At 40.2% G+C, this 13194-nt stretch overlaps 1 protein-coding gene across 1 annotated transcript in view; it reads left to right on the forward strand.

The window, feature by feature from the left end:
• Positions 1–9107, forward strand: part of LOC308289895 (uncharacterized protein) — a gene marked incomplete at its 3' end in the record, with an annotated part of 44685 nt that extends 35578 nt beyond the window's left edge. Inside the window, exons 4-5 of the mRNA XM_080731664.1 lie at positions 7341–7491; positions 9104–9107. Coding sequence (XP_080587790.1) covers positions 7341–7491; positions 9104–9107 — 155 coding nt within the window. The remainder of the gene's footprint in view (positions 1–7340; positions 7492–9103) is intronic.
• Between the last annotated feature and the right edge of the window lie 4087 nt (positions 9108–13194).

A 13194-nucleotide genomic window follows, 5' to 3' on the forward strand; every position in this document is an offset into this window, starting at 1 on the left:
CTCTCTCTCTCTCTCTCTCTCTCTCTCTCTCTCTAGTGACCCCACTGCACAGACCTGGGTGAAAGGTCCACCACCTTTTTTCTTTCTTTCTTCTTCGTCAAATACAACACAAGAGCTCAAATGTAGAAGTATAACAGTTTATTTGACAAAAGAGGCAGTGTTTAAAAGAGCAGGTCACAACACAGGTGTAATAAAATATAGGCGACTATTCCAAACACGTCGGCGACCATTCTCGATGAGATTTCTCACTGCCTGGATGAGTTTTCTATAACGCCAGGCGACTATTCCAAACACGTCGGCGACACTTGTCGGCGACCATTCCGGGCGACCTTCATTTCGGCGACTCTACTGGTATTCCCCAACAGGGCCAACAGCCAGTTGTGCGTCGGGCAGACACGCACCAAAATGGCTTGCAGGCAGCGCGGCTGCCGTGTCTCTCTCTCTCTCTCTCTCCCTCCCTCTCTCTCTCCCTCTCTCTCTCTCTCTCTCTCTCTCTCTCTCTCTCTCTCTCTCTCTAGATAAAGTCTATCCGTCTGTCTTTCAATGTTATATGAGATACTTAAAGTGTGGTTCCTGTGGAACTTTCGGCTTTCTATGATCTCCTTTTAGTTGACCTTGTACCAGTGATTTGTACCGTCATGAAACTGTACTTTTTTTCTATTGCAAACTTAAATAAATGATTCAATTAATCAATCAATCTCTCTCTCCACTCGATGCGCACTAAAAAAGGAAAAAAGAGGGCTTTATTGGCATGAAACCCCCCCCTGCACCTCACCTATAAATAAATAAAAAAAGCTTACGTAGAGCAAACAGCAGAGCTTTTTTTTCCGTCTCCAATATGTATTATGCTCAGCCTCCGGAGAGATTCGGGTTTAACCCAGAAAGAAACACACACACAGACACACACACACACGAAATCAATCAATCAATTAAAAAAGCCGTAAAAGTAGGCCAAACCAATTAGTGCAAGAGCCACAGCTCCGTGGTCTGGACTCGCTAATAACTTTCTAGCTCTGCTCTCCTCCAACTCCAAGTTACATTAAACTTATGGTTCTCACTCCCAGCACATGTATGCACATGTATGATTAAGCCTGTGCATTCTCCATGTTTCCACCTCAAAATTCTGGATAATTGTTATAGTGGTTTACCAGCGTTTGGTTTATAGGCCTTAGAGGGATTTCCCCGAAAGAAACAACCAAATCTCAAACAACAGGTCTGAAGTCAAGTGTCTAAGACTCTAAGGGTATCATATCAATAGGCCTAATGATTTAATTACCAACTCAATAAAATGCTGTATGTTGAAATGTAATTGGATCAGCACAGTACTGTGCACTTTCACATAATTATAGCTGATCTACAAGCTCACCAACGCATCACAGCGCGACCAACGTGAACTAGCAGATTAGATATTTCCGAAGCAACTCTGTCATATTTAGGAAATATGAAAAATAACAAATGAGCAGAGGTGGAAAAAGTACTCTCATTTTGTACTTAAGTAAAAGTATCAATACTGCAATGTAGATGTACTCCGTTACAAGTAGCCTAAAAGTCTGGAATTCAAAATGTACTTGAGTAAAAGTACGAAATTATTGTCATCAAAATGTACTTAAAGTACCAAAAGTAAAAGTACAAAATGGTTGAAAATAGCAGATCTACAAGCACACAACACGTCACATTGTGACGCGTTGTGAGCTTGTAGATCGCCTATTTTTAAATAGCGAAGGTATAGAATAGGGCTAAAGCGCATTAATGTATGTTTAATAATATAGGCTAATAATTTATATCTGCAAAGTTACTAGTAACTAAAGTTTTGAAATAATTGTAGTGGAGACAGTAAAAGTACAATATTTGGATCCAGTTACTTACACCACTGCAAATGAGGAAAGTGCGTAATTTGGACATTTTCTATTATTATTATTGGCTTCTTTTTTAGATGCTGGATACGTTCAACACTGATCTCTCTCTCTCTCTCTCTCTCTCTCTCTCTCTCTCTCTCTCATCTCTCTCTCTCTCTCTCTCTCTCTCTCTCTCTCTCTCGTTCTCCAAACTCATTCTCCAAACTCATTCATAATGTCTAATGTGTCTCCTCATTTAACAAATAAACCGTGATATAGGTGTGAATGGCGTTTCAATAGGTCGTCAGCTCCCTGCTGTGAACATATTATGCCCACTTAAAGTCGGTAAAGATCAAGGGGAACCAACCCCTTGATCTTTACCGACTTTAAGTGGGCTGAAGTGGTTTGCACAGATTTACCAGCTTAAATGCCTTTGCTCAATTAGAATGGGAAGTTAGCAGCACAGAGATTAAAAAAAAAAAAAACCCTCGGTTTGAAGTAGAGCGGTGGATCTGAGCAGCTATACGGTTGCAACCTGTTCTCGCCCTACAAAAGTACTAATAGTACGAATTTCCCTTCGTGCATATAATACGAAAACGGACATTCGTGGCTATACCTACCCTGTGTGTGTTTGGGTGTGTGTGTACTGTACCTTACTGTACAAGTAAATTGTTTAAGAAGTGCTGATCCACAGTGTGTGTGTTGTGGGATTTCTGTATAGATCTATGAATTCTATGTGTTCTAGATCCGTTTTTGATTCTGTGTTCTACATCTATATTTTTACATTCTATGGGTGTACATTTATTGTAATCAAATTATTGTTTTAGGATTTTTTTTTAATTCAATACTATTTCCTTATTGCTGAATCCAATTACAATAATATAATTTGATTGGAAATGGTGGATTTTGTATGGGTATAGGCCCAATAGGATAATAATCTACATTTTGTGCAATCACTTTTACAGGGGGTAAGCTTTTTTTTAATTTATTTATAGGTGAGGTGTGTGTGTGGGGGGGGGGGGGGTCATGCCAACAAAGCCTATTTTTTCTTTTTTTTAGTGCGCACGCATCAAGTGGAGAGAGAGAGAGGATTGATTGATTCATTGAATAATTTATTTAAGTTTGCAATAGAAAAAAGTACAGTTTCATGACGGTACAAATCACTGGTACAAGGTCAACTAAAAGGAGATCCTAGAAAGCCGAAAGTTCCACAGGAACCACACTTTAAGTATCTCATATAACATTGAAAGACAGACGGATAGAACATAGTAGACCCTACTTTATCTAGAGAGAGAGAGAGAGAGAGAGAGAGAGAGAGAGAGAGAGAGAGAGAGAGAGAGGGAGAGAGAGAGAGAGACACGGCAGCCGCGCTGCCTGCAAGCCATTTTGGTGCGCGTCTGCCCCGACGCACAACTGGCTGTTGGCCCTGTTGGGTGACTGACCACCCGCGTCCCCATCATCACTGCACGCACGCTCGCATGCATGCCATGATTAGCCTATTTTTGGGCGGCGCAAATACATTTGTATTATGCTCATGATCGGCTTAATTTCTTTTTTTGCGCATCAAATAGCAGAGAGAGAGAGAGAGAGAGAGAGAGAGAGAGAGAGAGAAAGAAGAAGAAGAAGAAGAAGAAGAAAGAAAGAACAAACAGAGAGAAAGGGGGGGGGGACAAAGAGATGCATATTAAGTTAATCATCTGGGGACAAAATAATTTGGGGTCCCAACCCACAGGTTGAGAACCACTGGTATAGCTCCCAGTTACCAATGAATCAATTAGCGCGGTCATTATTTGCTTTCAAGGAAAAACAAACAATGGATGTGTGAATTGCCCGGTCATTAGCTCCTGCTGTGACATCAAAGGAATATGGTGGTCCCCACTTGATCACCAATTAAAGATCAAAGCAAAGGCAATTCTTGTGTGTGATCGAGGGTTGTGAGTCTCACAGCTGAAACGGAACTGCGCTGAACTTCCTGACATAACGAGTGAGAGAATTAGAAGGTTGCCTAGTGAGTGAGTGCATCTCTCATTGAGAGAAATAGGCCTTCAGATAAGACAGATGCAAACTTTTATTTTATTTGATGAGAGATTGAGAGAGAGAGTGAGAAATTTGTGTGTGAAACAGAGTTAGACCCGACGCGTGCGTGCGCGCATCAGATGGTTACATTTCAACATTTTATGTAGCCAGGCCTAATCAAATGATCATCAGATGATTGATACTAATGTAGACCTAATACTGATGTAACATAAGATGCGTTTCCGATATATATATATATATATAGAGAGAGAGAGAGAGAGAGAGAGAGGGAGAGGGACTCGGAGAGAGAAAGAGAGAGACGGCAGCCGCGCCGCCAGCAACCCGCGTCACTCTGCCCTACGCACAACTGTTGGGTGACCCCCACCCCCATATCAAAAGAATGAAACCACAAGCATATTATTTTTAGGCTGCGCAAATAGGCTACATATTAGTTATGATGATGATGATGATGATGATCGGCTTGGCTCTCTCTCTCTCTCTTTTTTTTAGTGCGTGCGCATCATAATAGCGGAGGAGGGGGGGAGAGAGAGAGAGAGAGAGAGAGAGAGAGAGAGAGTGAGAGAGAGAGAGAGAAAGAGAGAGAGAGAAGGGGGGGAGACGATCATAATAGCGGAGGAAGGGAGAGAGAGAGAGAGAGAGAGAGAAGAGAGAGAGAGAGAGAGGAAGAGAGAGGAGAGAGAGAGAGGAGAGAGAGAGGGGGGGGGGGAGACGATCATAATAGCGGAGGAGGGGGAGAGAGAGAGAGAGAGAGAGAGAGAGAAGGGGGGGGGGAGACGATCATAATAGCGAGGAGGGGAGAGAGAGAGAGAGAAGGGGGGGGAGGAGACGTCATTTCGAGGACTATACTAGTCGGAGTGGCGATACGTTTTCTGTCGGAGTGGTAGGACGTTTGCAAAATTGGTTTAGTACCCGCCACTCCGACAATTAGAAATCACTGTCGGAGTGGCGACATGTCGGAATGGAGAGAGCCCCCCGTCTAAAAGAGCAGATCTACAAGCTCACCTTCGAGCTTGTAGATCTGCTATTTTCGGCATTCAAGATATACAGCACTGTTGCAAAAAAAAAAAAAAAAATCCTTTTGTCAATTTTTTTATATGCGATTAACGCAGTGATTTTTGAGCCTCGTGCGCTCCGTGGTATAGAGAGTGAGGAAGTGAATGCGTTGATAACTAGCCTGGGATCGCTTCCAATTTCGGGGTTTTGATCCGGTCGGATGACATCGGATGACATCCGGTCGGATGACATCCTACGTTATTTTGTAGTCAAAACGGACTACACTTTGGCCGGAACTACCAAACCGGAATCAGTTTTAACCCAGTTAGCGCATGCGCAAGTAGTTAGCGCATGCGCAAGTAGTTTTGTTTTTGGTTAAAACTAGTCTGGGATCATTTCACTTTTCGGGCTTGTAACCGGTCTGGAGCGGAAACCACAACACGTCATGTTGTAGTACTCAAGGGACTACAATTTGGCCGGAACTATCCACCGGAAACAGTTTTAACCCAAAATAATTCCTGTGCGCTCAAGGACATACTTTTAGGGCCTACCTAATAAACTCCTTGATGGGGAGTAGTTTTGCTTTTGAAAAATGTGTTTGGTATATGCATCTTTCAACTCGTAGCGACTGGCAAGACTACACTAGACTACTCAAGCATTTTAATAGTGATTGTGGAAACAAATGGCGGGAACCAAATCAAGCCGCTTCTTCTAGTGGTTTCTGCGTTGAGCGGAAACCAAACGGCCTGATGTGAACGAACACCAGGCAACCTGGTAGGCGTAGGCGAGGTTAGTTAAAACTGATTCCGGTTTGGTAGTTCCGGCCAAAGTGTTGTCTGTTTTGACTACACAATGGCGTAGGATGTCATCCGGTCTAAACCGGATCAAACAACCTGTTTAGTAAACGAATACCAGGCTTTCCCCCAGAAAGCCTGGTGACGCGAGGTTAACTGACAACAGTCAGTGCGAGATGCGGCTAGCAGCAGGGCTAGTAGTAGTTGTACCAGACAGACAAAACAGCTGAGATTGTTGCAGCAGACAAGCACAACCACAATTATTACCGCTGACGGCGTCGCGCACAGCCGAGAACAGCGTGCGGCGGCAGACAGCACGAGCCCTAGACACGCACGCTCCCAAAAACAGTACGTCTCTACCTTGTACAGGAGAAGCATACATCCTGTATACAGGGCTCCCCAGTCCCCCACACCAACACGCTGACAGTGACCACCGAAGGCATGCAACAACCGCCAGAGAACTTGGCATACTGTATGCCTTGTGCCACACATCTCCAACGAGCCATCACAGTGACTCCAGAGTCTACATCATAACATAACAGCTGGGTTTCTCATAGTGAAGTAGTAACACCAGTCCAGGGTGCCTCAGAATACTTTGATAATATTTAGAATGTATCAATAGCTTATTACTTCAGTTAAACCACTTTAGGCCCTCAAATGCCCCTATGCTTGCTTTTAAAACACCCCAGAGCTGCACTGTACTTGAATTATTTTTTCCATACACCAACTCTCTTCACCAAAAATGGCCTATCTACAAGCTTTGCATCTTATAGTGAGCTTGTAGATCCGCTACTTTTGGTGAATATCCCCTTAGAATAGGGATGCTGAGGTTTGAGTGATCGAATGCCAAGTATAAACGTTTATTTATTTTACATCTGTCCTAATGAAAAATTAAAGGGAGCCTCTGCACACTCAAAAGTGTGCAAAATCATGTTCTTTATTTTCAGTTAAATAAAGTGCAAGCTTTTGGTCTTAGACCTTCTTAAGGCATGCAGCACCTCACCTAAATCTATTGGCAGATGAGTGGTGGTCCTTTCACTATTAATCTGTCCTAATGGAAGCAGATATTTTCTCAAGTTGTTATATGCTTGTTAGGCCTATTATGGACAATGTTTTGTCATTATTCCAAAAATAATAAACATGCTGCATTTGCATAAAGCAAGTATGTGTCTACTTCCTTGTTGATATGAGTATTAATATCTGTTTAAGGTAGATATAGAACAGATACAAAATATGTGATTAACTTGGGATTAATCGCGTGATTAACTACGGACAATAGGGATGTCTGATATTATTGGCCGGACGATATTACCATAAGCAATTAATATTGGAAAATATTGGTATTGGTATTTATTTTTATTAAAAAACAATATTTTTTATGATTTTCTTTTTCCTTTTTTACATGAGCTCTTATAGTAGTTAGATGTGTGCCAATTTTATTGAGGTGAAATGTGTTTCAAAACCGATATGGGTCTGTAACTCTAGAGTGTACAAATGGAACCAGATTCAGATTCAGAACCAAATTTCTGTGAGAGGAATTCTGGTGCTTGGAAGGACTAGGCTCTGTGGATGGACTCTGCCCGTAGCGTGACAACCTTGTCTTCTAGTCTAGTCTCTGTTGATTTTCTTTCTCTCAAGTTCAAATATTCAGTGTTTTACTCTCATTTCATCTTTTGTCTAGGCTTCCTGCTCCACCCTGTGTGCAACGAGGAGGTTCCCATTGAACAGCATGAGAGGAATCCTAATCTGATCCAGGAGGAACCAGAGCCTCCACAGATTGAAGTGGACCTACAGGAGCTACTTCATAGTCCAGAGGAGGCTGCTGAGTCAACGTTGACATTACTAGCAGTGAAACATGAAGATGAGGAAAACCGAGAGACAGAGCCTCTTGCCAGCACCTCAACTGAACACATGAAAACACAAGCAGATGTAGAGGACTGTGGAACATCACAACCAGCTGGTGATGAGCAGCTCCTCCCTTCAGAATGTTCTGAAACTGAGACGGAAGACAGTGATGAGTGGCAGCCTAGTGAAGAATCTGACACAGAAGATGGTGATGAATGTGAGACCAGGGATGATCAGCCATCTTTAAACACACTGAAATCACACAAAACACAAAATGTTAAAGGACAAAGACTAACTTTGAGCAACATGCTGTCCCAGGACCTGACATCTTCAAAACAAACTACATCTGTGAAGAGTCACAAAGGGAACAAAGGCTTTAATTGTACATTGTGTGGCAGAGGGTTTGGCATACTGAGAGATCTAAACCGACACATGAGGATACACACTGGGGAAAGGTCTTTCACTTGTACAGTTTGTGCCAAAGGCTTTGCTCGAACAGATAAGCTGAAGTTACACATGAGGACTCATACAGGGGAAAAGCCCTTTACTTGTACAGTTTGTGCCAAAGGCTTTGCTCGAAAAGATAAGCTGAAAGAACACATGAGATCTCATACAGGAGAAAAGCCCTTTACTTGTACAATCTGTGCCAACCGCTATACCGACATGGATGGACATATGAGGACACATACAGGGGAAAAGCCCTTTATTTGTACAGTTTGTGCCAAAGGCTTTGCTCGAAAAGATAAGCTGAAGATGCACATGAGAACTCATACTGAGGAAAGGCGATTTACTTGTACAGTTTGCGCTAAAATATTTGTTTATATGCGCAGTTTCGAAAAACACATGAGGAGACATACAGGTAAAAATACAGCACTATCTAGTTAATTTGAAACTGCTGTGGATGAAATGCTAGACTTTACTTTAGTTTGACAATGTGTCATACAACATGATGTCAAAACAATCTAACAGATGTGATACTGTAAAATTATTCAAACTGCAACATGACAGTGACAAGTCCTGAATACTGAAGCAGAGGTTTAAACAATCTGACTGTGTCAACTTGACCAAATTAAATCAACAATTAATGCCCCCCCCCCCCCCCCCACACACTTATAAAAGAAACTTGCTGACTGCGATATGATGACTTTGACAAGGTATTCCCCATGATCCACGTCGCCACTGTTGAGTTTGCCAAGTTATATATTGTATTTAATCTAATTAATAATAATAACTAGAAGTTTGCGGCCCTTCTGGCCGCTCACTTCTCTATCGGCTAAAGCTGCGACGTCACAGTTAGTTTGAGATTCAGTTAGATTGAGAACAGGAGTGCTCGTTTTTGGGCACACGGTGGAGCAGGCTGTGCCTCCTTCGGGGACTAGGAATAATTTGACTGAGGTTAGGATGAGGGTTAGGTTTAGGCATAGTTTTACTGAGGTTACTCAGGTTAGGGTTAGGTTTAGGCACAGTTTTACTGAGGTAGGGTTAGGATTAGGGTTAGGCATAGTTTTACTGAGGTTAGGATTAGGTTTCACCAGGTTAGCATTCACCAGCGTGGGACTAATGCACATCCACATCCAGGTGAACTTCTCCCACATCCAGGTGAACTAAAAAAAAGTGCTCAAAGCCTCTCAGATTACATGTAAAAATGTTCTTTTGTTTCCTGATCCTGTCCACCATCTCCTTTGAAAACAATGCAAGCTAGTTCGCTACTAGGTTTGGGATGCTTCATCACTCAAACATGCAATATTTTCTGTACGGACATCCCAGCATTTTTTTTCTTTTTTTAATGAAAGCAATCAACGTGTTCAAATTTGTATATTACACCATAGTCCTTATTATTCACGTCACTAAGTCCTTATTCAAGTTTTCATGCTTTAATTTCTTCATTCCAGATCAGTGTGTGGAGTCCAGTCTGCAGGTGAAGATCAGTTCTCCAGCCAGGACTGTTTCTATTAAACAGGAACCTGAAGACCACCTTAAACAGGAACCTGAAGACCACCCTCATCTCAGTAAGTTTCAAGAACCTTGTCTTTATTTCTGTTATTGGAGAAGGTGGGCCACTACTGAGGGTGTAAAGATGAACCCATATTATTTTTTAAGTGAGGGCAGACTTGATTTCATTTTGTTGTTTGTGTATCCTGCACCTGGGCACTGAATGATGCTCCAATGTTTCAGTGAACTGAGGGAACACTGCTGTAAACTCTCATTGTATATTTTTCCTAGACTTCCTGCACACCCCTGTGTGTAGAGAGGAGTGGAGCTCCAGTCTGGTTCAGGAGGAACAACAACCTCCACAGATTAAAGAAGAACAGGAGGAAGAGGCTGGTGGGTCAACATTGACATTACTAGCAGTGAGAAGTGAAGGTGATGATGAAAACAGAGAGACAGCAGCTGTAGCCAGCACCTCAACTGAAGACATGAAAATACAAACTGATGTAGAGGACTGTGGAACATCACAACCAGCTAGTGATGACCATCTTCTCTCTTCACACTGTTCTGAATCAGAAACTGATGACAGTGATGAGTGGGAGGAGACCAGGGGAGACCAGTCAGCTTTAAACACACTGAAATCACACAAGACACAACATGTGGGAGGACAGTGCAAGCTGTCTCAGGACCTGAAATCATCAAAACAAACTCAATCCATGAGGGGTCACACAGGGAAGAAAAGTTTTAGTTGTACAGAGTGTGGCAAAATATTTAATCACAAGCATCATCTGAAGACTCACACAATGATCCATACAGGTGAAAAGCCCTTTTCTTGTACAGTTTGTGGTAAAGGCTGTCTTCACATGGGTCATCTAAAAATACACATGATGACTCATAACGGGGAAATGGAAATGCCCTTTTCGTGTACAGTTTGTGGTAAAGGCTGTGTTAGTGCAGGTAATCTAAAAATACACACAAGGACTCATACAGGGGAAAGGCCCTATACTTGTACAGTATGTGGTAAAGGTTTTCTTAGCAGAAGTAATCTAAAAACACACATGAAAACTCATACAGGGGAAAGCCTTTAGTTTAAATTAGTTCAGTCTCAGCCAGAATGACAATGAAAAGGACACTAAAGCAGAGGAATCGTATAAGCTGACAACATCAACAAGATTTAATCAACTAAACATGAACAGGGTTAGGGTTAGACGGATTTTACTTTGCTTGGTCCAGAAAGGTAGAACAGTGTTTTTCCACATTTGTCAGAATTTAACATGTCATATTCATTAATATTCATGCAATAATTGTTATGCATGCAAGGAGTGGTTTACTGAATTATAATGTTTGCAAATATCCATAAATAAGGATAAGGTTCGTATTTAGAAATGTAACATATTTTGATAGATGAATGTCATTGTTATGGGAGCTCACAATAGAAATAACGACACAATGTGACATAGCTCTGTTTACACAATGCTTAGTCTCACGAGGCCAGACTGTTGCCTCCGCGATTAGGGCAAATGCTCCCGGCATACAGTCTGGCAAACGGAAGTGGAAACGATGAGTGCGAGATAAAGCGGATGTGACACAACCGCTCCCTTGGTGCAGTAGCAATAGCATGTCCTACTGGAAGCGTTATGTCTTTCAATATTTTTCTCTGGTGTTGTTGGTGTTACCTCCATGAGGTTTTCAAACGTTTTCTCAACTATACACCCATAACAAGAATAGGCCGCTCGAATGACTTTGTCTAAGCTATTGCGTTTCTGTTATGTTTCCAATGGGACTACATTTCAGTGCAGCAGTGACTACTTCCGATACTTGCCGTTCGGGAGCTGCCATTCCAGACTCTATATAGCATTCGGAGATTGTGGAATAGTTCTCTGGCTACGCGAGACTACACAATGCTGTACCCTCTCCAACTGTACATTCATTCCCCATTTTCAGTTGTTTTAATTACATTTCGACACTTGCTTTGGCAATGTAAACATATGTGTTCTCATGCCAATGAAGCTCATTTGAATTGAATTGATTGGTTTATTTTGGTCTGGGTTCTGTTTAAAATGTACATCTAAAGAAACTGTGATGTAATAATGTTTAATTCAAATATAAATATACTTATATACAAATATACTTCGCATCTCTTGTCTGCTTTGGGTTCAGTTGCATTAAAGGAGTAGTTCACCCCCAAAATGACTTTTTCCTATTGATTATTCACGTCATGGATACTTTTCTTTCTTTCTTTTTTTTTTGTCGCATTCCTAAGACAAAAATGTGATAACAATAAATTTACCCCCATTCGTTTTCCGACCCAAATCGATTCGGGTCCCCATCCGGAATCAATGGGGGAAAATGTACTCGAATCAAATCTTTGTCTTTGGAATGCGACAAAAACTAAAAAAATATTATTGAACTCAAGTCTCCATGGCGTGACTAATCCATAGGGGTAGCACTTTAAACTAAGGTGCTGTTAATAAACATTTATTAACAGTTAATAAGATCATTTATTAATGTTAATAATTGTATCTATAAGACGCTTATTAATGTTTGTAAGGAATTTAACAAACATTTATTAACAGTTGAGAGGATGTTAATAAGACATTTTATAACCGTTAATAGGTGCTTTATAAGACGCTTATTAACCTTATTATTTGTTTATAAACATTTGTAAGGCATTCAATAAAGTTAATAGGAGGTTTATAAGACATTTATTAACTGTTAATTGCTTATTTATAAGACACTAAAACGTTTTTAAGGAATTAATAAACATTCATAAACTGTTAATAATCTTTAATAAAAGTTAATAAGATATTTACACAGCATTAATTAACAGTTTAATAGATGTTAATAAGATATGTACACAGCAGTAATTAACCGTTATGAGTTTACTGAACCGTTGGTAAGGGAACTAATAAACATGAATAAATTGATAATATATTAAGGTAACTAAAAAAGGATCTTATAAACAGTAACAAACCCTTATAAGACGCTTGAAAACCAAATGTATTCGTAATAAATGTTTATAAGGAATGTAATAATCATTAATAATCTTTATTAAATGTTAACACATGTTAATAAGATGTTTATAAAGCTTTACTTAACCGTTAATAAGTTAACCTAACCGTTGGTAAGGGATCTAATAAAAATGTATAAACTGTTTATAATATATTATTAAACTGTTAATAGGGTATGAAAAAGTCTTATGCACTTGGTTTAAAGAGGAACGGTCATTTACAATCATTAAACAATCCTTGATAATGTATTTATTAACTAGAACAAATACTTATAAACATCAACAACTTGTTAACAATGTATTTATTAACACTTAAATAGGCAGGAACAGTCATCTATAAACATTTATAAACAGGTACTCGTTTAAAGTGGGAACAGTCATCTATAAACATTTATAAACCTGTTACAACAAATAAACAGTGTCTTATTAACAATAACAAATAGTTAACAATGCACTTATTAAAGTGGGAACAGTCATCTATAAACATTTATAAACAGGTACTTAGTTTAAAGTGGGAACAGTCATCTATAAACATTTATAAAACCTCTTACAACAAAGAAACATTGTCTTATTAACAATAACACATTGTTAACAATGCAATTATTAACGCATCAATAGGCATTTTGCAGGTACTTGGTGGGAAAGTGGGAACAGTCATCTATGCACATTTATAAAGCCTTTAAAAACACCTAAACAGTGTCTTATTAACATTAACAAGTAGTTAACAATGCACGTATTAACGCGTTAATAG

The sequence above is a fragment of the Nannobrachium achirus genome (assembly GCF_963921795.1).
Source record: "Nannobrachium achirus genome assembly, chromosome: 1".
Lineage (NCBI taxonomy): Eukaryota > Metazoa > Chordata > Actinopteri > Myctophiformes > Myctophidae > Nannobrachium > Nannobrachium achirus.